The 24033-nt window shown below is 43.3% G+C and overlaps 1 protein-coding gene across 1 annotated transcript in view; it reads right to left on the bottom strand.

Moving 5' to 3' along the window:
* The window catches only part of SPTBN1 (spectrin beta, non-erythrocytic 1), a 54060-nt gene that overhangs the window by 12044 nt on the left and 17983 nt on the right, over nt 1-24033 (bottom strand). The window contains 19 exon segments of the mRNA XM_061558942.1: nt 1152-1242; nt 1476-1678; nt 1953-2291; nt 2633-2830; nt 2964-3183; nt 3395-3532; nt 4382-4660; nt 4941-5532; nt 6041-6194; nt 6540-6842; nt 7673-7831; nt 8540-8657; nt 9318-9505; nt 9623-9735; nt 9871-9986; nt 10417-10497; nt 10928-11019; nt 13178-13351; nt 14668-14819. Coding sequence (XP_061414926.1) covers nt 1152-1242; nt 1476-1678; nt 1953-2291; nt 2633-2830; nt 2964-3183; nt 3395-3532; nt 4382-4660; nt 4941-5532; nt 6041-6194; nt 6540-6842; nt 7673-7831; nt 8540-8657; nt 9318-9505; nt 9623-9735; nt 9871-9986; nt 10417-10497; nt 10928-11019; nt 13178-13351; nt 14668-14819 — 3710 coding nt within the window.

Below are 24033 nucleotides of genomic sequence, written 5' to 3'. Positions count from 1 at the left end.
GGGCACACAATTGGCTGCTCATGCAAATCACGTCACTGGATCTTTAACGTCGACTGTGAAGCAGACCGCAACGTATTTTTAATGTTAATGCACCTGCAGTATTAATCAGGGTGGCCGCTGTTTTCAAACCATTAACCTCTGCATCAAGCGGCGAATGAGCTACCATTGCGTCTATGATATTCTACACAAAGCACCTAATTTTGTACTGCCCGCTGCTCCGCTATTTATATTCCGCAACAGCAAGTTCGTACATTTCATAGCCCCCGAAATTGTTTTTGAGGGTTGACAGTGGTTCATACGTCCATAAAGGTTGGAACCTCTGTTACAGACACTGTCTATGGCCACCGAGTGACAACCAGAGTTTAATCATTTACATTTAACATCGTCAGTCGCCAGAACTGGCTGTGCATATCCAAATGCTAGGTGGCGCTTTGGGCTGTGTGTATCAGTCCAGTGGACCACAATTACGCAAGTCGAAGCATGTCTCTATTTAAACACTAGGTGGCGCCGACTGAATGTATTGTAGAGCATATACCACTGGATGGTAACCCTTCACAATTCCAAACACTTAGATGGCTGTTCTTGATACTGTACAGTGTGGAATGCCACATATCTGAAAACAACTGATGCTAAAAACTCGTGCTGTTGCAATCGCCCTGCCCAAAACGTGACCCGCAGGTCAAGGATGGCATTCGTCGTTGTCATACCCCACAATCCCAGTCACATGCTTGCACGCACGCACGCACGCGCACTCATGCGGACAGAATGCACACTGTTAAAATCATTAGCGTCCTTTAAGGAGACACGCCATGTGTTCAAACCAGTTTGTCACTGAACAGCAGGCTTGCCACCGGTCCGAGTTTTGACTGCCCAGATCAACGAGAATTATCATCTGTGCTTAGGTGGCCAGGAATTGATTTGTACTGTGATCTGGTGGTTGTGTTGTGCTTTATTCCAGTGTACTGCATAGTTATGGTCGACCTGGGCTGACGAGATATGTTCGGGTTCGGTCTGTGGAAAAGGTGGCAACCCTACTGAAGAGGCACATTGAACACATGAACCTTCATTGTGTTCTGTGCAACCAATCAGTATGCAAAGTTGTGAGTGTTTAAGAAATTAACGAGCTTTTCCCTATTAATCCCAGTACTCACCTCTTGGCAATCCTGCAAGAACCTCTGGAGATCTCGGTTGTCCTTGAGTCGAGCAAGAACATCTTCAGCTGTCATACGGTTCTTCTTATGCCTTTAATAGCCGAACAAAGAAAGGTACAGTAAAGCAAGGCATAGTAATGTTACAAAAATTAGGGACTGCATTGAAAGCGAAGATGAAAACATTATTAAGCACGAGAATTATGTCTACCATTGGCATGAAATACATTAAAACTGCATCATAATTTTTGTTTTACTCAAATGCATGATGTTATTGCAACACAACTGAAAAGGTATTGAAGATGCAATGCTGAAGCACAGACACACCTTTCATCGATGGAGTCCACCTTCTCCTGGATCTTGTCTGCGTATGTGTTGTCCTCGGTGAGCAGCCTCCTGCCGGTCTCCAGCGCGCCGACAATTTTTTCATCGTTCGTGTCCATGGTCGTCATGACGTCCTCGTGGTTCTTGATGGCCTCCTCGGCACTCTCCAAGGTGGCCGGCATCTCAACATGGCCCAGAACGTACTCCTGCAGCGCATAAAAACCATCCTAAATGTTACAGGTAGGAACAACAGTTCCACACTGCCCACCAGGGATTATTTTTCTGTCTGTTGTGCATAGCCACGCCCTCGATTTGTATTTCATAGAGCGCTTCGGGCGGGCTCAGCACCACGTGACGCGCCACGGATCGTACGAATGCGCTGTCCAACCAAGTTCCTACCTGCCTACTCCGAAGAGACGTGTTAAGACCCATTTGCGCACACCAGCCGACAAAGTAACAAGACTCCCGCGAGTTACGCACCTGATTGCTAAGGAAGCCGTCTGCCTGGCGGGCATCCTTCAGGAAGGCCTGGAAGCCATGTGACTGGGACAGTAGGCTATGCCTGTTCTCCCACATCTTGTTGAGCTCATTCCAGCCCGTGTCGAGCGCCTGCAGGCGCTGGTGCAGAAACATGTACTGCGGGTCACTCTGATCGCGTGTCACCACTTCGCCCATATCGCGCATGCGCTGGTAGTCGTCTTGGTAGTTGTCGATCTCGTTCTTGATAGCTTCGTGCTGCGCCAGCAGCTTCTCCGCTTCCGGGAGCGTGTTGGGCATATCCTCCGATGCAATCGCCGTCTGAGCTTTAGACAGCCAGGTCTGCACAATTGGGAGGAAGATGAACAAGTCAGTTTAACACGTAGGCTTTCGCGACCAATGTTATTCATAATCAACGATTTTTGGGTTTAGATCGCGTTTATTTATAAATGTGTCGTAACCCTCCACCACCCGACACGGCCAATCAGTAAAAAATGTGTCACGTTGACAAAGACAAATAGTTCACTGCTTTAGCCCACCGGTGTGTTGAAGCAACAACATTCACAATTTGAGTACCAAAAATCGTTGATTATGAAGATGAACAAGTGATTGCTTGTGCTTGTGGTGTACATAGTGCAAGTGTATTATTACAAGCGCAAGAGGTTAAGAATCCTCCTCATTACCTGGAAATCATCGAGGTCACGCAAGAACTGCTGCAGCTTGCTGGCTTCTCCCAGCGACTCCTCTCTATTCTGCAGCGTCTCCTTCAGGTTGTCCCACACCTGGTTAATCTCCGCAAGGCGGCCCAAGATGGCATCTTGCTGCTCGGGGTGCATTGAGGCCAAACGCTCCGCCTCGCCTTGCAAGTCGGCCAATTTTGTCTGCACAATTACAAAAGAAAATGTGGATTTTTTTTAATTGAAGGTCATCACTGAGAATGATGCAACATCAACCACTGGTTTTATTTTTACTTTCTAAAAAGTCTTGCATTAATGTGTGCGACAAAATACTTGCCTGAATTGCAGCGAGGTCTCGCTCCATGCCAGACAGCTTGCGCTGCAAGGCCATGACGCCAGCGAGGTCGTTGCCCAGCTCCTGTGTGGACTCGATGACTTTAGTCTTCTCGCGGATCCACGCTTTAGTTTCGTTGCACTCCAGGTGGAAGTTCTGGATGCTCAGGGCAGAGCTCAGTGCTTCTTTCTTTTGGTCCACAAGCTCTCGGAAGTCGCTCCACCTGTACAAAACAACCATAATTAGATCTTGACTTAAAGCTTTCGTGACTGCAGGAATTCATATTCTTGGTTTTTAAAACTACAATTGTCTTCATGGTGTACAAATGCACTTATGTTATATCATACAACACAATAAAATGTTCATGAAGCAAATATAAAAAGTGTTTGCTGCATATGTAAGAATATATAATAAAAGTTTGCTTATGCACTTACACAGAGTTGAGATGATCTTGCTTAGCCTTGATGTCTTGTTCGCTTGGGTGTCCTGCATGCATGAGCTGCCGAGCCAGTTGGTTTACGACTGCTATCCGAGAAGCCTGGCTGTTCATCTCTGGTTCAAAACCTTCAAACCTGTCAGAAGCAACAAGCCAATTGATTTAGCACTCAACAGCAATTACATGATAATTATGACTCTAAACAACCACTAACTGTCAAAATAATTTACGGAAGCAATTTCAACTGCCTATTTTCTTTCAGGACTAGGCTTTAATTGTGATGGGTGGTTTGCCTCGAGCAAAGAATTCCATCCTGCTGTGGCACCTCTGAGAAGGGGAACACTCAATCATGATTCCATCCACAGGTCCACGCATGCCCTCCCAATCAAACTTCATATCATCCAGTTTGCTACAGCCAGACCTCACGTTGACAATCATGACCACGTCACATCCCATTCTCAAGTCTTTAAAATCCTTCACGGTTCTGCCCCCCCACATCCCTGGACTTAATACTGTCCTACTTATGCCCTTTGTTACAACAGTTCAGCCCTGCTAATCACACGCCAATCATACCCTCAAGCATTCTCTTCTGCTGCCCCCGCAGTCTGGAATTTCCTCCTTTGTTATCTAAACATCTGACTCTTTACCCCTGTACAGTACTACGCTCAAAGAACTACATTTCCTTCCATGATTATGATTGATCACCTACAATTACAGCTATGTTATATATTTATTTAAAACTAACACTATTGTAACTCAATCTTGATTTTAAGCTTTTGTGACTGCAGGAATTAATTAATACTCTTTCGTTCTTTCGGCAAAGTCACGTAGATAACAACTTTTCTATCAAGGTGACTTTACCGAAAGAACCAAAAAGTATTGTAACTCAATGTCTCTTAAATTTTACTAGAATCTTTTATCTTATGTAAAGAAGCTTGACATTTAAATTTGGACGCTATCAAATGTTCTGAAGAGCCGGCCTTACCTGTGCTGAATAACCTCCAGGTCCTCCAGCTTTTCGGGCACATCCATGGCATTGAGCCACTGGCTCTTCTCGTCAATCCACAGCTCGCAGGCCTCCGCCTCGCTGTACATCTTGTAGAGTGCCAGGGCATCCTGCAGCCGCTGCTTGCGCACGCGCGACAGCTCCACGAGCTCGCGGTAGCGCTGCTCCAGAGCCTCCAGGCGGTCCGGCACGCCGGCGTTGACCGTCACCTCATCTGGGAGCCCCTGCGCCTGCTCGTGCAGCGCATCCAACACAGGCCTGCAACAAGCATCGCGGTGTGAGCATTCTCGTATGTTGTTAAATAATCTCTTTATCCTCTTGTAAGGCTGCTACGAATATACAATCTATCATGGCACCAGAGTGTTAAGACTCTGCTTACACTTGCAGAAGAGTGTAAAATGCTTCGCGTGGCCTTATGAAAATTATAAATTGAATGAAAGCCTGAGCCCGTGTATATTTTGCCATGGAAACTCCCTATAATGTGCGTGACCTGTAAGCGTGTTTCTCTGCCCCACGGTTTGTCCCCTCGACCCCTGACCTGTAGCTGGAGATCTCCTCGGTGACGTCCTTGTGCTTCTTGTTGAGCGACTGAGTAGAGAACTCGTCGTGGCCCATGTCGTCGCTGGAGACGATGCGCAGCGTGTCCTCCATCCACACCTCTATGTCATCGGCGTCTGCCTGGAACTGGTACAGGCTCTCGGCCACCTGCAGTCGCCGCTTGCGCTGCGCCGCCAGGTCCTCCAGGCTGGCCCACAGCACGTGCATCTCGGCGACGCGCGCGCGGATGTCGTCGGCGCCGAAGTGTCCCGCGTCGGCCATCTCCTCGCCTTCGCGCACCGTCTGCTTGAGATCGGCCGAGCGGCCGTTGAGCTCATCCTCGACGGCGCGGTGCTGCCCCAGCAGGCGCAGCACGCCCGTCAGGTCCTTGCCGACGTCGCCCGACGACAGCAGCGGCTCCTTCTCGCGCACCCAGCCCTCCAGCTCGGCCATCTCCCAGAAGAAGCGCCACAGCTTGCGAGACTCCTCCAGCTTGGAGCGCCGCTCGGCGGCCAGCGAGCACAGCTCTGCATAGCGCTCCTCCAGGTGTGTAGCCCGCTCGCTGACGACGTGGGGGTCGCACGGCTTGTATGCTGCATGGAGAAGGGCACACCCTTTTAATGCTTGAGATGGTCTAATGCAGTTCTAACTTCACAGATACGCTGTTAGTGGAAAAACACATATGGCTGCCTTACTCAGCTGCTCATTTTTAATTGCTAGTACAGCCTAAAATGGCCTTTCCCCTGTGATCCATGTTCTCATAACCCTCTTTTAAAAGTTACAAAGGTGTTTGTTTTTACGAGTTAATTATTCACTAAAATCTTCCATTCATTATGCCTGTTCACTTCATATAAGTGGAAATTGTGTAACATTTATACTCTGTATTCACATTGTGAAAATCATATTGACAATGCCATCAGCGCCGATGTGATTATTCCTTCCCTCTTTCTCATGTTTAAATCATCAGGAAACATTTCATATTTTGACACTGCTATGCATGATCAAATAGTAGTACTATCAACACCGAGCTAATCCAAGAATTGCGCCCTTCAAATGCAATGAAGCGTGACCTGGCACGTAAGAATCGTTAACCAAGCTCACCATCGTCTTCGCTGGAAAACCTTTGTGCCGCTGCATTGACGGCCTTGACTCGGTCAGCCTGCACGGTGATGTCGGCCTCCACCAGTGCATGCTTTTGCAGCAGGTCCTCCACGCCCAGCAGGTGTTTGCCGTAGTCTTGTGAAAGCAGCCGCACCTACAGCCAAAATAGATTTCAGCATCAGCAGTGTATACACTGCGCCCTCGTCTGCAGGAATTGCCAGTTTACACATAGCCAGGGTCCAGTGGGTCACTTGAGAGAGGGAGCGTCTGTGTTGAAATAACATGCGGATTATTATTCTAACGTGTAGAGCATAACGACGTGGGTAAACAAGCCGGCCGAGGACCTTTTCTCCTGGTGCGCACACGATTACCTCTAAAGCATTCGTGCAATTGCCATCACGAAGCTAAGCCATTGTCGCGAGTTTCTTTTTGTCCTTTGCCAAGATTGCGCACGACGCACGCCGTCTCGCCTTGGTGACGACGGTGCAGAGTGCCTCACCTTCATTTCGTCCATCCAGTCGACGATGTGCAGCATCTCCTGGAAGACGCGCTGCAGAGCGAGGTTGGCCTCGAGGCGGTGGCGTCGTGCCGCCAGCAGCTCCTGCAGGTACTCCCATAGGCGCAGCACGTTGTCGCGCCGCGAACACACGCGGCGCACCTCGTGGTAGTCCTCGGCCTCCAGCTCGCGTGCCACGTCCACCACGGCCTGCACGCGCTCCTCGTAGGCCGCGATGTCGGCCTCGATCGCCTCGTGCTTCTTGGTGGCCGCCTCCACGGCCGGCAGGTCCACGCCAAAGTTGTCCTGATTGGTGGAGTGGGTGGTAGGGTGAGATACATCACAATTGAAACATTGGAGTTTAGGTTTACATTTTCTTTTTAATTTGGTAGATGGATGGAGAAAAAATACTTTTTCTCATGAAGTGGCTACCAAGGAAGAGACGAAAGAGGATTTAGCATAGGGGAAAACTAACAAATCAGACCAAAAATATTGGAGCATTAGCTCTTTTTTCACGGTATAATGGTATAAACTGCCTTTATAATATTTGGCGAATTTGGCCCTAAAACTAAAATAATTCCAAATGTATGATTGCATAAAGTGACATTACAATTATTATTGAGCATATAACCATTCACACCCACCCAGAGAAATGTAATTAAATGACATTATTCATGGTTACGTTTCAATAACATATTCCTTTTTACTGCTGTGCAGCAGCTACGATGACTTCAGGCTTTATTAGAAAGGTAATAAATGTGTGGCCCTGCAATCACTTGCTCATGCCACTGGTGGCAAAGGGGCCTCCAAAAGAGCAAACTCTGTAGGGTTTTAACATATTCTAGCAAACCAAAATGACAAATATCAATAACTTACAGCCCTTTGTCAATCCACTGCTGGACTTTCAAAACCAGGTAGAGAACCTGCACAGGAGCTGATTCCATCGCTGTATCTCCCAGTTGGGACACACCCTCACATGTGCGTTCCCTCCCTTGGCCGTCACCGCAATTAGTTTTGACCACGGGCCATCATCCATTCTTGCGACGTGCCCTAATTGTCGAATAATTAGCTGCTTCATAAGTATCCGTACTTAATATGAAGCAACCCACCCTAGTGGCCGTGCACCGCTGACGAACCTGTGTGACGAGGCGCTGGTTCTCGCTGAGCCAGGTCTCGCGAAGAGCCGCTTTGCGGTCAAAGCGTCGAGCCAGCTGCTCCAGCTTCTCCTGTCGGATGAGCTCGTTCCGCAGAGCCAGCTCCCGTTCGTGCTCCGCCTTCTCCAGGCGCTCCCAGGCCTTGCCGCCGTGAGTGGGTTAGAATTTACCGAAGGTTATTATCGAAAGTTGAAAGTGTTTCAATAAATACAGTCGTCGTTACACAAGCACGTCACTTGAAGGTACTTTTGGTCCTAAAAAATGTGAACAAAATGTAGCGTTCAAAGCACCTCGTTGGCTTGTAAGGATTTATTTTCTTCAGAATGGCAATCTGAGCTGCAGCTTAATGCAAAGCAGATATGACCAACATAAATGGAGCTTATTGAACAGTAGAAAATACATTTACACAAGATATTCTTAGACGTAATTATCATCTTAACACGTAGGCTTTCGCGACCAATATCATCCATAAGAGGTTTTTTTGGGTTAGATTGCGTAAATATATAAATAAAACCCACAAAACGTCGTACTCTGTTTCCAAATGTTGTGGCTTGGCTCTCCAACACACCGGTTAGTGCTGTACTAGTGACGAATTGGCATGTTCCGTTTACGTGACAACCCTTACGAGTTGGCTGTGTCGGGTGGTGGCGGGTTTTAACGACAAATTTATATATTTAAGCGATCCAACCCAAAAAAAACCTCTATTATGGATAATCGATAGCTCGGGCTGGCTTGGATAATATAGACAAAGATGGTGAGGGTGACTCCAAACGAAGCACAGTTTACATCACGCTTCCACTACTGGAACTCGCTCGTTAAGAGAGTGGCGGCGATGGGTGGCGACGGCACCTTGTTGATCTCGTTGACGAGCTTGCCCTCCCGGGGAGTGTACACCTTCTGATTGTTTGCTCTCATCTTGCTCTGGATGGTGAAGAGAAGTACCTCCAGGTTCCCTTTCTCTGTGAATCTGAATGAATGATACATAAATTAGAAAACACTTATTATAGGCAGTAGGACACATCTTGGTTTTTTTTTTTACAAATGGGATGGTATATACAAATGCATATAAATATATATTCACTTCAAAAAAAGGTTATTCCATGGTCATATCAGTTTGCATGTTTACATGTAAATACACGTTCATACATGTGTGCATGCCATTGAGTTTTTCAAGCTGAATTATACATTTATGTTGCATTAAGAGCAAGCATTGAAACCTTTTACTTATAGAGCCTTATTAAATATGAATTGCATCCGTATGTCAAAGCGATGCATAATTTAACAGACAGAACTAGCTGCTTTGTGCTCAATCTTTCGTGTTCTTGATTTTATTGTATGGACAAAGGCTTACAAATTGAGAGGGGAAAAACACTGATTATAATAGATAAGTCTTCAAGTGAGTACATAGAACATTAAAGCCTTTAAAATAATGAAGATAGATGTACCCACACATTTTTTGTTATCCATTATTTATTGATATACATGATCTAATTTTCAAAAGCGACATGGATGAATTTACAAAAACTGCAACGGGTATTTATTTTTAGTTGCAAAAAATGTTCATACATGCACATTGATCATTATTCGGCTGACAATACACAAAAAATAAAGGTGGTTGGTTGCGTACTTATTTGGCTTCTCCACGGTGCGGTAGGTGCTGAAGGCTTGCAGCTGCTGCTGCACCCCGGTCAGAGAGTTGGCAAATTTGCGGTTGTTGAGAATGATGATGGTCTGCTCAATCCACTCCAGAAGTTCCGATGCCAGCGTCTCATATTTATCAATCATCTGGTCTGTTTCAATGGCGCTTTCCAGCACCTAGTGGAGAGGGAGCACAGACGTCACAGAGTCGGTGAAAATCTGCGATGGAAACGTTTGCCATTGAATTGTGATGGGGAAAAAAAACATTGACAAAGGTGGAAAAAAATATCATACCTTTCCAATGCGCTTGCCCTTAACAGCCAAGGCCTTCATCTTGGAGAAATAATGGTAGTACGTGACTACGTAGGTGATGATGGACTTCTCATCAGGTTGGTCCACACTGATGTCTAGAAATTAAATACGAGTGTTTAACGTACATGAAGTAAGCAAAGCAGCCATACAAATCAACAGAGGATCATTTCTCGAATGACTCACAAACAAAATCCCTCACTTTTTTCGTGGAGAAAAACAAAAAGTCATACCTTCAGGATCAAGAAGCTTAGTGAGTCCGAGTTTCTGCTCAGCGATGTTGAAAGCATTTTGCAGATTGTGATGAGCATTGGACTTCTTCAGTTTGTCAAACTCAATCAGATCAGGCCTACAAACAGGTAAAAAAACAGAAGATTTGTTAAGCAAAATATTTTTTTATTTAATGCGTGCTACACAGGAATCTATTTACAGGTATCATTTAACCCTTAGATTTGATATATATCTGCGTAATAATGCTTAGTGCTATCGGAAATAATTTTTCACATCACCTAAAATTGTTCAGGAACATTTTATGCACAATAAAATAAAAGTATTTATCAACCAACACCCAGCTACACTGACACAAACGTTAGCGAATTGACATTTTACCACCATGTGTAGCACTGTTATTGTAACACTCTGCAACCCACTTTCACATATTTACTCTCAACATATGCAAATGAAATTCCTTGCACTGCCAGACTACACAAATAGTGGCGATTTTAACATTATTTTACGAGTCTGCATTCCTTCTCAAAGCGAAACCTAGGGGGTGTTACCTGTGTTTGTGGACGATGGCATTGAAGGCCAGACCGTCTCGCCAGCTGGTCGTGAAGTTGTGTATGTTGACATTCTGGTATCTGAAAAAACATAACATTGCATACATTGTGAGTACAATTGATACGCCAGGCTCTGCTTTCAGAACAAACATTGTGCAATCAAAGCCAGAAAAAAATGGAGAGTAATTTAATGAAACAGGATGTAATGAGCACTTTGGCCCTGCTAACAAGAAAGTGCTAAAAGACTCCTGTCACATATCAGGCAGCGTCTGGAAATGATCCAACTCATTTTGAATGGCCAGTTGTCTTATTGGAGGGTGGACTGTGGGGGTGGGTAGAGGTCCCTTTAAAAAAGAAATGTCCTCGCTACTTCAAAGTATAAAATCAAGTCTAAAAACCACCTGGGGAAAAGCATGGACAGTGCCACCCTTTCTAAATCAACAAATAATAATGGCCACGTGAATAACACACAGTTCACTTCTGTTGTAAAAACATTGTTGGAAGAACTTACCCAGCTGTTTTCATCTGACACCACAGGAGTAAGGCGTCCTTAGCGGATCTTCTCTCCTTATTGTCTTCGGTTTCCACGCTGATGTCTTGAATCTGATTAAAATAGAAATGACATGACCTTTCTTCATTACTGACAACTTGCAGCTCAGCACACAGCAGATGCCTGCGCAGGGCGACTCACGACCTCCTCTTGATACCAAGATCCAGAATGGTCATGTCTATGCGCCGCTTCTCGGTGGCAGCCCCAACATTCTGGAACGATATCCCTCTGCACATTCGCAGCATCACCTCAATCGCCTCCTTCAAGAGAGACTTAAAAACTCACCTCTACAATCACGCTTTTCAGCGACTCTGAGCTTAGCTCCGCACCTCTGAGTTGCGGCCACTACGTCTGCAAATTTGCGCGCGTTACAAATTGAACTATTATTATTACACACGACTGTCTAAAATACCTGCCTACCCGAATTTTTTTTCAGGAATTGGCAGCAGGCTTGATTCCTTTTTTTCAACATAAATTATTGTACCACAAATGTAAAAGCATCAGATTAATTTTGTTAATGAAAGCATATGCAAACATATGTTAATGGCTATGAATACTGCAAGAAACAATGATTTTCAATGTCTCCTAAGACGGTCGAGACCAAAGCAATTGACAAAATAAATAAGTCGATTCAAATGTAACCAAAACTGTATGTTTTAACCGATAAATGGTTTCTTTGTCAATATATTTTAAATTGCAAATGAAAATAATTGCTTGTGGTTCATTGAAAATTAACGCATTATTACGTCCAGTAATTATTTTCCCAGCTCAAATCATGACAAATATAAAATTGGGCACCACCTATTATTGTCCGGCCATTCCAATAAAATAAAAAACATTTTATAACCTAATCATTGATATTGTTATTTCAGTCAGGTTGGTGTAGTCCAATGAAATGCCAACACGACAGTAGAATATGCCAGTGGGCTTTATCCTTGGTGTAGTTACATAAACGGGTTTACTACAGGACAGGCTGCACATTCAAACTCAATAACGCAGGTGCACAGTGCAGTGCACAGTGGCTTACTCAGACCTGCAGACACTAAAAATATCAGCAGATATTAAAACCTCACAGTTGCCAATGCTGACAAACTGTACGTTGGAAATTCCACCACATAACTACTCTAAAATACGCTCTCTCAATTCATAAGGTTGTGCTATGCTTTTAGAAGCACATTGCATTTAAACTGCTGCCCTCTGTATGCATTCAATAAAATCACGCCCATAACTGGTGCTTTAGGGCTATCATGAAATGAAACGTTAAAAAGGTATGGCTGTAAATCTTTCCGAGCTCACAACAAAAACCGAGCTTAAAGTTTTCTGTGGGCAGTTGTAATTTTCATGCATCATTTGTGCGTCCGTATCCTTAGAGGCCCAGGAGAAACACAGCTGAGGTAATTTAAATTACCTCCATTTCTCAAAAAGTGCAGAGGCTTACAAAAGCTTTTGTTTGCTGCCAAGGGATAATTTAAAAGTTTAAAATAAATATTTGTGTTGGTCGAATGGAAGAGACTGTGCAAAACTGAAAACCAAGAAATTCATCTGCATTTCATTATCCTGCCCAATGTCATATCCACATGTAATTAGTCGAACGGTCATGTTGAATATAAAGACACCAGAGCGGAATTAAGAGACGTATAGTAAACTACATGGGAATTAGTCATTTAGCTAACTGCAGCAGGTTATATAAGAAATACTTTTTGATACGACGCATATAGGAGAACAATGTAAGCATAGAATTTAAAGGGTTTGAAAATCAACACGATTCACAAAACGATGGAAGTGGTCCCTAAGGCTCACGTGAGAGTGTTCGCATGGTGGGCATCATCACAAGTAGTTCCGTTTTGCACAGACAAAACAAGTAAACCCGTAAAAACAAAGTTTTTCACTATAAATCCTTTATATGCGTGACATCGGGGCGGCTAGAGTCCTCTCGTCCTCTGGCTTGAGATGGCTGCCACCTATGGGTCAGATGATTGTCTGGCAGCATTAAACAATTGGTAATTAAATATTTTTTAAAAAATTCCCTAAAAAGTGTAAAATTTTGGAAAAAAATTTTCACGAAAATGCATTGTCACGCACAACGAGTCTGTGTGCAAAATGTCAGCTCGATTGGATCACGGGAAGTGGGTTAAAAAACGAGCGAAAGATTTGCACGGTCCTAAGCAAGCAAGCGAACTTAATAAAGGATTTTAAAAGGCAAACGGGCACCTGGAAACGCAGGATGATGGTCCAGATGAGGCCCAGGATGAGACGGTGGTTTCCATCCACGATGTCGTGCGAGCCCATGTTCTCCAGGTGCACCTTCTGCTCCTTGAGGAACTGCAGCGCCTTGTCCACATTCTCGAGGCAGTGGATGCGCATCTTGCCACGCGTCGGCTTGGGCTGGGGGTGGCACAGGTGCACACACACGCGTGTGTAGGGGTTGATAAGAGACATGCGTACATTACTGCTTGGCATAGCCGACTGAACACACCTGTGCTTGACACGGGTGCACATGTTATGTACTCAAGACTCATCAGAAGTGTTTTTTATTTGCAAAGTAAACAAAAAAGCAATGTAAGTTCCTGGGTGTACTTAGTGTGTTAAAATTTAAATTTTGCCCAGTTTACAAAACTTTGTACGGAGTTACCAATGTGTCTGGGCAAAGATGAAGGTAATTGTACACCAGTAGTGTCGTTATGAGACACCAAAGGCCCCCTGCTGTGCCAAAAAAATTGTTCCTCTACAAGGACAGGTTTTCCCAAGAAATTCCATAAAAACAGTGCCAAGTTATCAAAGCCTTTCATCTAACTCTTTATCCTCACGTTTGTACATGTGTGAGCTGAACAGGAAGTGAAAATGGTAGCCATAAGAGAAAAGTGGGATTTTTGTCCTCACTCAACACAACAAATGCCTCAAAAAAATAAAAAGAGCATTCCTGTGATGTGATGGATGTGCATGTAAACTCTGGCTTAAAAGGAAGAGATGTGGAACTGGCCCAAGAGATATGATTCATAGTTTTACCATCCATTCTCTACCACCACGAGTGTTTTTTGTTACCAGTTATACTTTAAATACAGCTCTTTCCTAAGTGTTTTACTTTTCAAAAACATTTCCTTAATGTAATCACTGAGTGGTACATTTTCACAAGCATCCTTGAATACAGTGCAATGAACTGAAACCATTGACAAAAATGAAAATTAACTGAATACAACACGAAGCAGCAGATTTAACATGCTGTGTTTTCTTTAGAGCGAAAGGCTAAGTTTGACTTTTGTGCTAAAGGTGCACCTAATTTAAAACCAACATTTTATTATTATGGTTGAAGTAAATGCCAAAGAATCTACCTGCATGCTCCTCAGTGCAACCAGTTTATCTGGTTTTTTTAATTGACTGCATACTTTACTCCCAACTTCTGAACAATACCAAGGATGGATGTATAGCTATGACTATAGCATTGTGTAATGTTCTATTTTAACTCCGAGCCTCAGACACGTTCACCAAATGCAAACGATCATACTTGGGATGACTGGGATGGAGAGGAGATAGCTTGTAACATTTTAAAGCAGAGCTGCTTGATCACAGCCCAAGCAATCTTCATTAAAGATACCCTCTCTCACACATTTCATCTGACATTACTTTCTAAATGCAATCAAGAGTGCGCTGGACTTCATTTTTTTTATTTTGGTGCCAAGGTGACCCGTTCTTGCTTTACTGACCAGCTTCTCCCCAGATAGGACCTCAAGGAGCTTGATGAGCATGCGGCCATCGCGCAGGTCCGTGTAGAGGTCGGTGATGCGGCAGGACACGCGCGCCAGGTGAGAGTTCACCCACTTGGTGAAGGTCTTCTTCTGTACGGCCTCACGCTCATCTTTACACCGCCATCAGGCCAAACACAGAGTGGGAGGACATGAGGAATGTGTCTAACATTTCCATTTTCCAGCTTGACCTTGTCTCAACGGCAGTTAAAACGCAATGCACTTTAAACAGTGGCATTTGTTAATAATAAACCACTGACTTTGAATGCTGTCACAGTGCTCCTGGTCTTATACTTGGGTTTATATACATATGATTCAAGTGAAACAAACATTGCCGATTCATTTTGAATTGCAATGACATCCAGTCCTGCTCAGGCTGGGATTTTCAGAACAAATGTTTTGAGGTGGGTGACTGGTGGTGTATGTTTGGGTAAGAAGCAGCTCAAGTTGATCCTATAAGATCATGCTGCTGTCTGGCCATGGGCAATAGAATGTTTTTGTTTCCAGAGGAATTCAAGGAAACTCTCTGCCATTTAATGATTTATTATTTTTAACAAAACCCATTAAATCATACTAAAATTCAGAGCCATGTGGTTTGATGTAACAATGTTTTAGTTTTTCATATGAACTTAAAAGGACTGCCCTAGGTCGAACATTTTCCAATCTTTCCTTGATCCTACCAGTCCTTATTAATACAAATGCAGACCTACTGAATGGCATACGTGATCAGAATTGTCAATGGTAAATAATAAATTATTAAATGTTTTGAACTTTTTAAAAAAATTCAAGCCAAAGCAAATAACATACAGCAGGGTAAGTTTAAAAAAATGTATCAGCATGCTTTCACGTTTAAATTGATGTCGCCATCCCACAAGTTAATTCATCAAATTTCTCACATCAGTGCTCCACGAGTAGCAAGTTATAAGGTACCGCCTTGGCTACACTGTACGTGAAATCGGCATTTTTGCCATCTCACCTCTCAGCCCCTCCTACGTCTTTGAAAGTAATCCCCTATCAGCAATAGCAAATACCGACACACACAAAAAACAGTGTTGAAAAAATAAGCGGCAACAAACGGAACCTTGAAAATAGGCACGCACCCGACACTACAAATACTGCAATTCGCAAGTTTCAGAAGGAAGTGTGTCTGCTCAAATGAGGGTGGTAGGACCGTACCCTGAGTCATTTGTGGGCATTCCACAAAGCTACAGCCAGAGAGAGTCTAGCCAAAGGACAGCCACTGTAAATTGAAATTGGTTAAGTTTCTGTTAAATATTTGAAATATCCATCAGTACTGTGCCACTGATTGTTTCCATCTACAGCAAAACTTAATGGAAACTTCAGAACACATCAGTAACCAAACCCATTTTCGTGAGAGATAAAATACAGCTTAAGCCGAATTTAAACCACCTTTTTAAAATTAGATGTCTGACACCACCATGGGAGGTTAATTCACTGATGCATGCATGTAGGCAGAAACACAACTTTTCACCATTCCTTCCTTTCCACTCGACTTGCTTTTAAATGTATTACTTATCAAAGCAAATTACAACATACGCAGCAACTGCTGTTTATTTTGCCACGGTTTTGCCTTGGCAATTGTGGAGTGTGATTATCGTGTCATCGGTTTGGATGACACGATAATGGAAACCCTCATGTGTTCAAGGTTGTTGCTATTTTTTTCATATATACGAAGGTCGAATGTGTTTTGCCCTCAAAAATAACCTACCTGCAATATTGGATTGAGTATATTTACATTTTTTAAAAGAGGCGCATCCTATCCACTAAAGGCAATGTGTTCAATGACACCGAATTTATGCATTTGTGAGTTTTGTCAACAAATTTATCGACCAGAATCTTCTCCCTTCAAAGTTATGATCTGCATAAAACAGGACGTGGATGTCACAACTTGTTTGCACCAAACTATGCTCATAAATATGCATAGGCGTTATAGATTGTAAATTATGCAAACACCATTTGGGTGCAGCTGGCACCATCGAGGTTGGGTACAACAACGTCCACATTTATCACGGGGCCCTTCCCATTTGAGTGCAACGGTCACAGAGGGTGGCCATGGTTTTTTTTTTTTGCCATGAGTGTCCCTATTCTTCCTGGTGGCCCGTGCTGCCCCCAGTGAATTTGTAATTGCCCCGTGGGCAGGGGCGAGCAGCGTGCTTCACTATCAGGCCCCATGTGATCAGTGGGCCACCAACACTTGTTGGAAGGGTCACGTGTTATTCCCAAGAATTAGATTTTTTTTAAATGGTGTATTTCACGCATGATGTTGTAACATTTGTGCTCGCACTTGCCTTGTGATATTTTACACTTTATGTGATTAATTTACAATTACGAGGCATGTTTGTACATTTTAAGTGATTGAACTCCTAAAATTAGTTAAGTATTGAAGTTCAGTAATTCATCTAATACAGTAATTAGAATAAAAGGGTCCGGTGGTGTCATTAGACCCTTAGGTGGTTAAGTAGTTGGGTGGGGCATATCGTTTGAAAGGCTGAAGATTTTCAAGTGGACTGAAAATCCGGGTTTACGTTTCTATATACAGAAATGACAGCACTGACAGAGATTACCCGTTTACAAAAACACAATATTATTTTCTAGCAGCATATAATGAACACCTCAATAACTCGTATGACTCCTGGTATATTCACGCATATTTGCGAATACAGAGAGATACATTATATTCACATCAGGGGAGAATAACGCATATTACCAGGCTGAAAAAACTGTAATGTCACGTGCACGTACATACTACATACAAGAGGCATTCAAGTAAAACGCCATCTTGCAGTGGCATCACGAAGGCATGCAAAACCTAAAACACTTCTCATGCTGTTCCCCTCCCCCACACCTGCTGTATCCCCAGAGCCATAAGCTCTCTCTCTCTCTCCCTAAGATGGTTGACACGCAGGTGAACGCAACAAGTGCGGCGATAAATTAAAGCAACAATCTCTCGTCGTTCCCTGTGCCCTTGTGTACGCTCGGTGATAATGAGGTGATACGTTTCATCACCCGCGGTGTGGTATGGGCCGAGACGTGGGGGGCTTCTTTCAACCACCAGAATTAATAAAAGCATCCTCGTGCTTGCGGCATAAGCATCTCCTCGCCCCCACCAGCAGATATAATTTCAAACCAAAATACGGTAACGTTGATTGTAGTGATTTTGATAGGGGGAATACTTGTGCACAGTTTAGACCAGCCGACACAGTCCCCGTATCCGACCGAGACCTCTCGTACATTGCTTCTCAAGTGTCTGCAGCTTACTCGAGACCCCGTTTTCAATTAATGCACACCCAAGTGGAAAAAGGAGCACTGCTCAATAACCAAGTGAAAATAATGTCTAAGCTGTACCTTTGCGAATTCAACAATGTATACAGCATATGTGGCTTTACGCAGAGATGCGGAAGTCAAATTCTACATAACTCTTTAACATTTCATATTTGGTGCAATTTTCTCCATTGCATATACTTACCCAATCCAGTCACTTTCCTTGTAAACAATTACAATTTCTTGTATACATCCATTTTTCAGCGCAATTCATAATCGTACTTTACTTTATTCACGTTTTATTAAATTAAAGTTAGTCTAGATGTGTTACATTTAAGGGATGTTTTAAAAATTGCGTTGCTAACATGTCTCGAACCCAGGGTCGCCCTTGTAATTGAGGTACTGTAATGTTTTATGCATCTCAATGGGTTTCTCGTCTCTTGATTAAATAATGTATACCGAATGATATAAACAAGGAACAGTGTTAAGACTACAAATGGGATTATTGTTGGCGATTCCATTTCATGACATAAGTGCCCAGTTTACAGAAACAATTGACGTATTTGGGAGGACCTTGGGAGTTCTCCATGAATTTGTAATGTTTCACTTCTGAAGCATTTGTTACACATAGTTGCGTCCAATCACCAAACTAACACATTTTTGAGCAATATTTGGCCAAGGCTGCATGTGCTAATTGGCTTATTTTGAACAAGAGTATGCATCAAAGCAGCATTATTGTCGCCACTTGTCTTGAATGACATCACTATTCGGCAGTGTATTGCATAAAATATTGGGAACCTTTTTTAAATCCTTTATATTAAGTTCGCTTGCTTGCGTGCTTGCTTGCTTACGACCGTGCAAATCTTTCGGTCGTTTTTTAACCCACTTCCCGTGATCCAATCGAGCTGACATTTTGCACACAGACTCGTTGTGCGAGACCATTAATGTTCGTGAAAAAATGTTTCCAAAATTTTACACTGTTTAGGGAAAACAAATTAAATATTTAATTACCAATTGCTTAATACTGGCAGACAATCATCTGACCCATAGGTGGCAGCCATCTCAAGCCAGAGGAGGAGAGGACTCTAGCCGCCACGCATATAAAGGATTTATAGTGAAAAACTTTGTTTTTACGGGTTATACTTGTTTAAAGCTATGACAACGCTGGTGACCTTCTGAGGATCAAATTCGATGGCTCATTTACTCACAACAGGGCTGCTGTGCAAGTCAAAGCCTCGCATGCAGCACCTTCAAGAACACGGGTGTCTTCTCACAGGGCGAATCGGCAATACATGTAACATCGCAGGGTTAATGACAGTGCTGCTAAAGGTTCAGTTGTTACTCCGGAAAGCTGACAAGCCGGGTCAGTGGGTGCCTAATTCGTAGCAGAGGACGCTTTGTTGAAGGGCGTCCCATAAGGTGTTGTGGTTAAAAAAAAAATCATGGAAGAAAAATGCATATTGTTTCCTGAAGACGACCGCTTGTGTTGCGATCGAAAACATCGTATTATTGTTTTTTGGTTATTTTCTTTGAACCTATCTACGTGACTTTACCAATAGAAAACGTGTTCCAACTACATTTGGGTTGCATTTTCTTCTCTTGCTCTGGTGGTGTCCCGATGAGGTGCACACCTTTCTAATAACAGCTCTATTACACCCCAAAGTATAATGTAGTGTTTTCCCAACACGACTGCCTCTTGGGCTTATGACATGAGGTGTAATTATGGGCTTGCGCAAGCAATCAGCATATGCCTGACGCACAGCCAGAACAGCAGAATGTCTCTGCAGATTAATATCCTCAGGAGGCAACGCACCCACATGCCACATCATTGTGAAATGATGAAGCAAATTCTATGACAGCACGTTGCATTGTCAAACTAAATTTACAACGCTTACGCACCACTGTGCAAGAACTGTGAATCTGCACGTTAAACATCACTTCATTTAAAGACGCCTAGCAATACGCTTCTGAGATGTACGACGAGGTGAGGCGTTCCTGTATTAATAACAGATTACCGATACTATTTGTAAAGTCTATCAACAACTTATAATATACAATGCAGCTCTGTGTTGAAGCTTTATCGAGGCAGACGAGAGCCATTTTGTAAAGCTGTATGTACACAAGCACTGTCCTTCAACGTTCTGTATTTGAATAATTGCAGCACCCACTCGCAACTGAAATTTGAGAGCTAGAAACGAGATCACTCATTAATAATGCAGTTGTAGTCACCAAATGTTGTTCCTATATACTCATTTATGTTTGCAATTTTAAATAACTAATTGGATATTGTAACATTTTCACTTCAAAAGTTGTTCTCTTCTCGCTAATAAACATGCAACTAATTTGCGTGAATGTATTTTGTGACTGGTTCATCATTACAGATTGCGCATGTAAAGTCAATGCCCTAATTTTTTTGTTTCAAACCCTGACACGGGAGGGCTGGATGGCCCAGGTAACCCACATGCTTGCCACCGAGAAACGTCTCACGGAGTTGATCATTTGATTCCTGTAAACAGCTGGTAAATTTGTCATTAAATAACGAAAACGTGCCTTCCAACGCACGTTGACGTTGGGCATTTCAAAGTAATTTGCGAGAGTAGCCATGATTTATCAGATTCGTAACCCAAATTCCAAACTATAAAATTGTTTGGCATCGTAAATCTGAGGTTTGTCTCTGAAACGAGCATCTCAATCGACCCCAACGAGTTAAAGGACATTTGTAATAAAAAATAAATGCTATGCAAGTGTAGAACCTTAATCGCATAAATACAACTGCAGCTCATTTAGTATATCTGGAATGTCATATATCATATTTGTACAAATATATTTGTGAAAATGAGAGGTCGGCTATGCGCCATTCCTTTCGCCATTCCACGAGCTATCCGATAAGACTGCTCTGGTGACTACTGATACCACTGCTCTTGCTAATAAAACATTAACTAACATTTCCCGTGCCTGCCTTTGCAACAGACATTACTTTCTTACAAGCACAACCTTCAAAAATTCGAATTAAAAGCTTTGCAGCCATGAAAACTTAAACCTCGGGAGCGTGTTCTTCAAAAAGCAGAGGTGCTTCTCAGATGCGTAGAACTAATGTATCAATTACACTGACAAAACGATAACATCGTTTGATAGCATTCCTGCTCTTCAGCTCAATTAAACTTTGTGTGCGACCTTCAGACAATGTGCGGTACATGATCGTACACGTAATTAAAAAACCCTCGCCCAGGATTTACCACTCTGTTCTGCAACTGCAGATTCGTCTACGTGCATTAATGATACATCTCATTAACATTAACGCATTAATTAAAAGCCACTGCCAGAGAGAGTTCCTGGGAGGGAAACCTATACCGTTTCCTATAGTGATGTCCATTTAATAAATGTCCTAATTTATGGCTGCATCTGAACAACAAAACGCGTGTCCTGTTTAGCCACGTGCAAGGCCATCCAACCCCTCGTGGCTTGAGGAGCGGCTCTCCCGGAGAAGTGGCACCACGTACCTTGCAGCTGCTTGAACCTGCCGTCCAGCTGCGCGTAATGCTGTATGATGGCCGGCGAGTAACCCGGCGCTGAAGAGGGTCTGTCCAACAGGCTATCGTTTTCAGCCATGAACGAAGCACAATCCAAATGTTTAGCTCATTTGCCAACCCAACAGCAGCCTGCCGAAGACTCTCTTCCTCTCCGTTGGAGCAGTCACGCTCACGGCGCAAACAGAAAACGGAGCTCCGACGATGGGCACCCGAAGCGGAACGCAAAAGTAAACACCGGCAAGCTTCTTTTCAATGGGCGAGTGGGTGTGTAGCCAGCCGCCAAGCACACCGGGCACCACCGCGGGTTCGACAGGATTCCTTTCTTGAGTCTTGCACGGATTCTTACAACCGAAATGGAAGGCTTCGGCGTTGGCCGCCAAAAAAAGTTGTGGTGGATTTTTTTCCTTATTCTAAGGTTCAGCACCAAAGCACAGTGAGTGGGCAGACAAACTTTGCCGTTAACCAGTTCAAAGTCCACACGGGGGAAAAGTACCGAAGCACAGTAGCTTGCTCTTTGGTATTATGAGTGACTCGATGAGGATTGGTCGGCTCGGTCCATTGTACGGCCTCATTTCTATTTGCATAAAAAAGCACGGAGTGGGCTGGGCTATGCTACTCCGCACACACATCCTTTGCACAAGAAAAGTTAATGTGACGTTAAACACACATGCATAACACTGAGCACTGCGACTATTTTTATGGCATTTGGCCACATGGCAATAGTTTAAGCAACAGAAAAATTAATGTACTTGGTAAAAAAAAAAGTTAGCACAGAAATGATAAATGCTTCATTGCTATGGAAAAAATCTAACCCTGTGAACCTAAAGTCCAAAATGCCTTTCATTCGTGTAAGAAAAATGTATTATTCTTTGTTAGACTTATTAGTTTAGCTTTGAACAAATATGCTGGTTAAAAAAAAATTCCTCCATTTTTTACAGCAGTTTTTTTGTATGTCCTACAAAACGGTAGAGGTCAGTGACTCACCTACCCTCTCCTTCGCACAGCCTGTGTCAACGCTGAAACTAAACACCGCCGCTCACATTGTACCTGCTGCACACATTAAGAACAATATGGCCAGCACATCCACATGTTTGATCAAGAATATACGGAAGAACGTACGTCCTCTGGTCTAACACCGTTTGGGACTAGGCTCAAAAGAAAGTTGTCTCTGGTGTGGAGCAATCAGTTTCAAAGGCAATGCATATATTATCAGAGTATGTTGTTTGTTTGCATTCTGACCACAAGTATTGTGGTTAATGCAGACATGATTCCTTGTACAAGTTTCTGTTTGGTGTTTTAACATATCAACACCTGTTTTGTTGCCAGAAAAAAGGGGAAACCCTATTCTCATACGAAAGAACTAATATAATATTTCACAATCGGGACAAAAAATGTACAGTCCTCGACCTACGAACGCCCAACTTACGAACACCCGTACTTACAAACACCCGTACTTACAAACCAGTTTCCATGAAATATAAAAAAAAAGCATCGACTTAAAACGCAAACTCGCAATTGCAAACTGAACCGTGGACCTATTTTGTTCAGAGGAGCGAAACTCCATGAGATGTATTCAGTCGGCCTCGCGCTGGGAGTGAGTGTTTGCGTTGTGTGTGTGTGTTGCGCTATGAAAGCGATAACCCTGAGTTCGAGTCTTGCTCACAGCCAACACCAGAATCTGGTGCGGTGTATAAACATCACTACTGGGGAGACAAAGGCGGCCGGGCGTGATGTTGGCCACCCACTCCCTCGTGTGCCGTGCCGGCCTATGACGGCGCTGTTCGCTAATGGCACTTGCCCCAACAGCCTGTTAAGGTTACAACGTTGGGTGTGTTTATGTCTTTGTGTGTTTGTGTCTGTGTGTGTGCAATTGTGGGGTGACTTATTTCACCCCTTCCGACTACAGTACAAGCTAGCATCAGGACTCAAGCAAAGTGAAAATAAAAGTTTGTTTTCTATTTATGTTACTTTATTTTAGGTTTAATTTACTACACACTACTTTTTACAGTGTTACAATGCTTCCCTTTTTGTTGAACCTGAACACATTTTAAAACACTGACCATATGGGCATTTAAATAGGGTGCATTATTGTGTTCCGACTGACAAACCGTTCGACTTACGGATCTCAGGAACGAATTAGGTTCATAATCCCGATCTGAAAGGGAAGACGCCATAGGCTGTGCCACTGTATGAAGATATCTTAATGGTGGCAATGAGTTAAAATTTTGGAATTGTATAAAGTGTCTAGATTATTCTCATAGTCTCCATTACAGGCAATTATTTTTAAGTGAAACAAAAATCCCCAAATAAATAAGTTTTCAGCACTGTACATACATCATAGAATTACACAGCATTACAAGATAGCCTCTGCCCATGTGCCCTTTTCAATGTGCTGTATGCTTGAATGTGTAGCTCTAAATTGAATGTTAGCAACAACAGAATTCATTGAGAAATACAACTGTGTACTATGTAGCAGTAAAGGTACACCTGCCTCGTAAAAGCATGCCTACACACA

This window comes from Lethenteron reissneri, chromosome 25, assembly GCF_015708825.2.
Source record: "Lethenteron reissneri isolate LAM-NWPU_2019-01 chromosome 25, ASM1570882v1, whole genome shotgun sequence".
NCBI classification, from domain to species: domain Eukaryota; kingdom Metazoa; phylum Chordata; class Hyperoartia; order Petromyzontiformes; family Petromyzontidae; genus Lethenteron; species Lethenteron reissneri.
The sequence above is the reverse complement of the archived record's forward strand: the minus strand, read 5'-3'. Positions and strand labels throughout refer to the sequence as shown.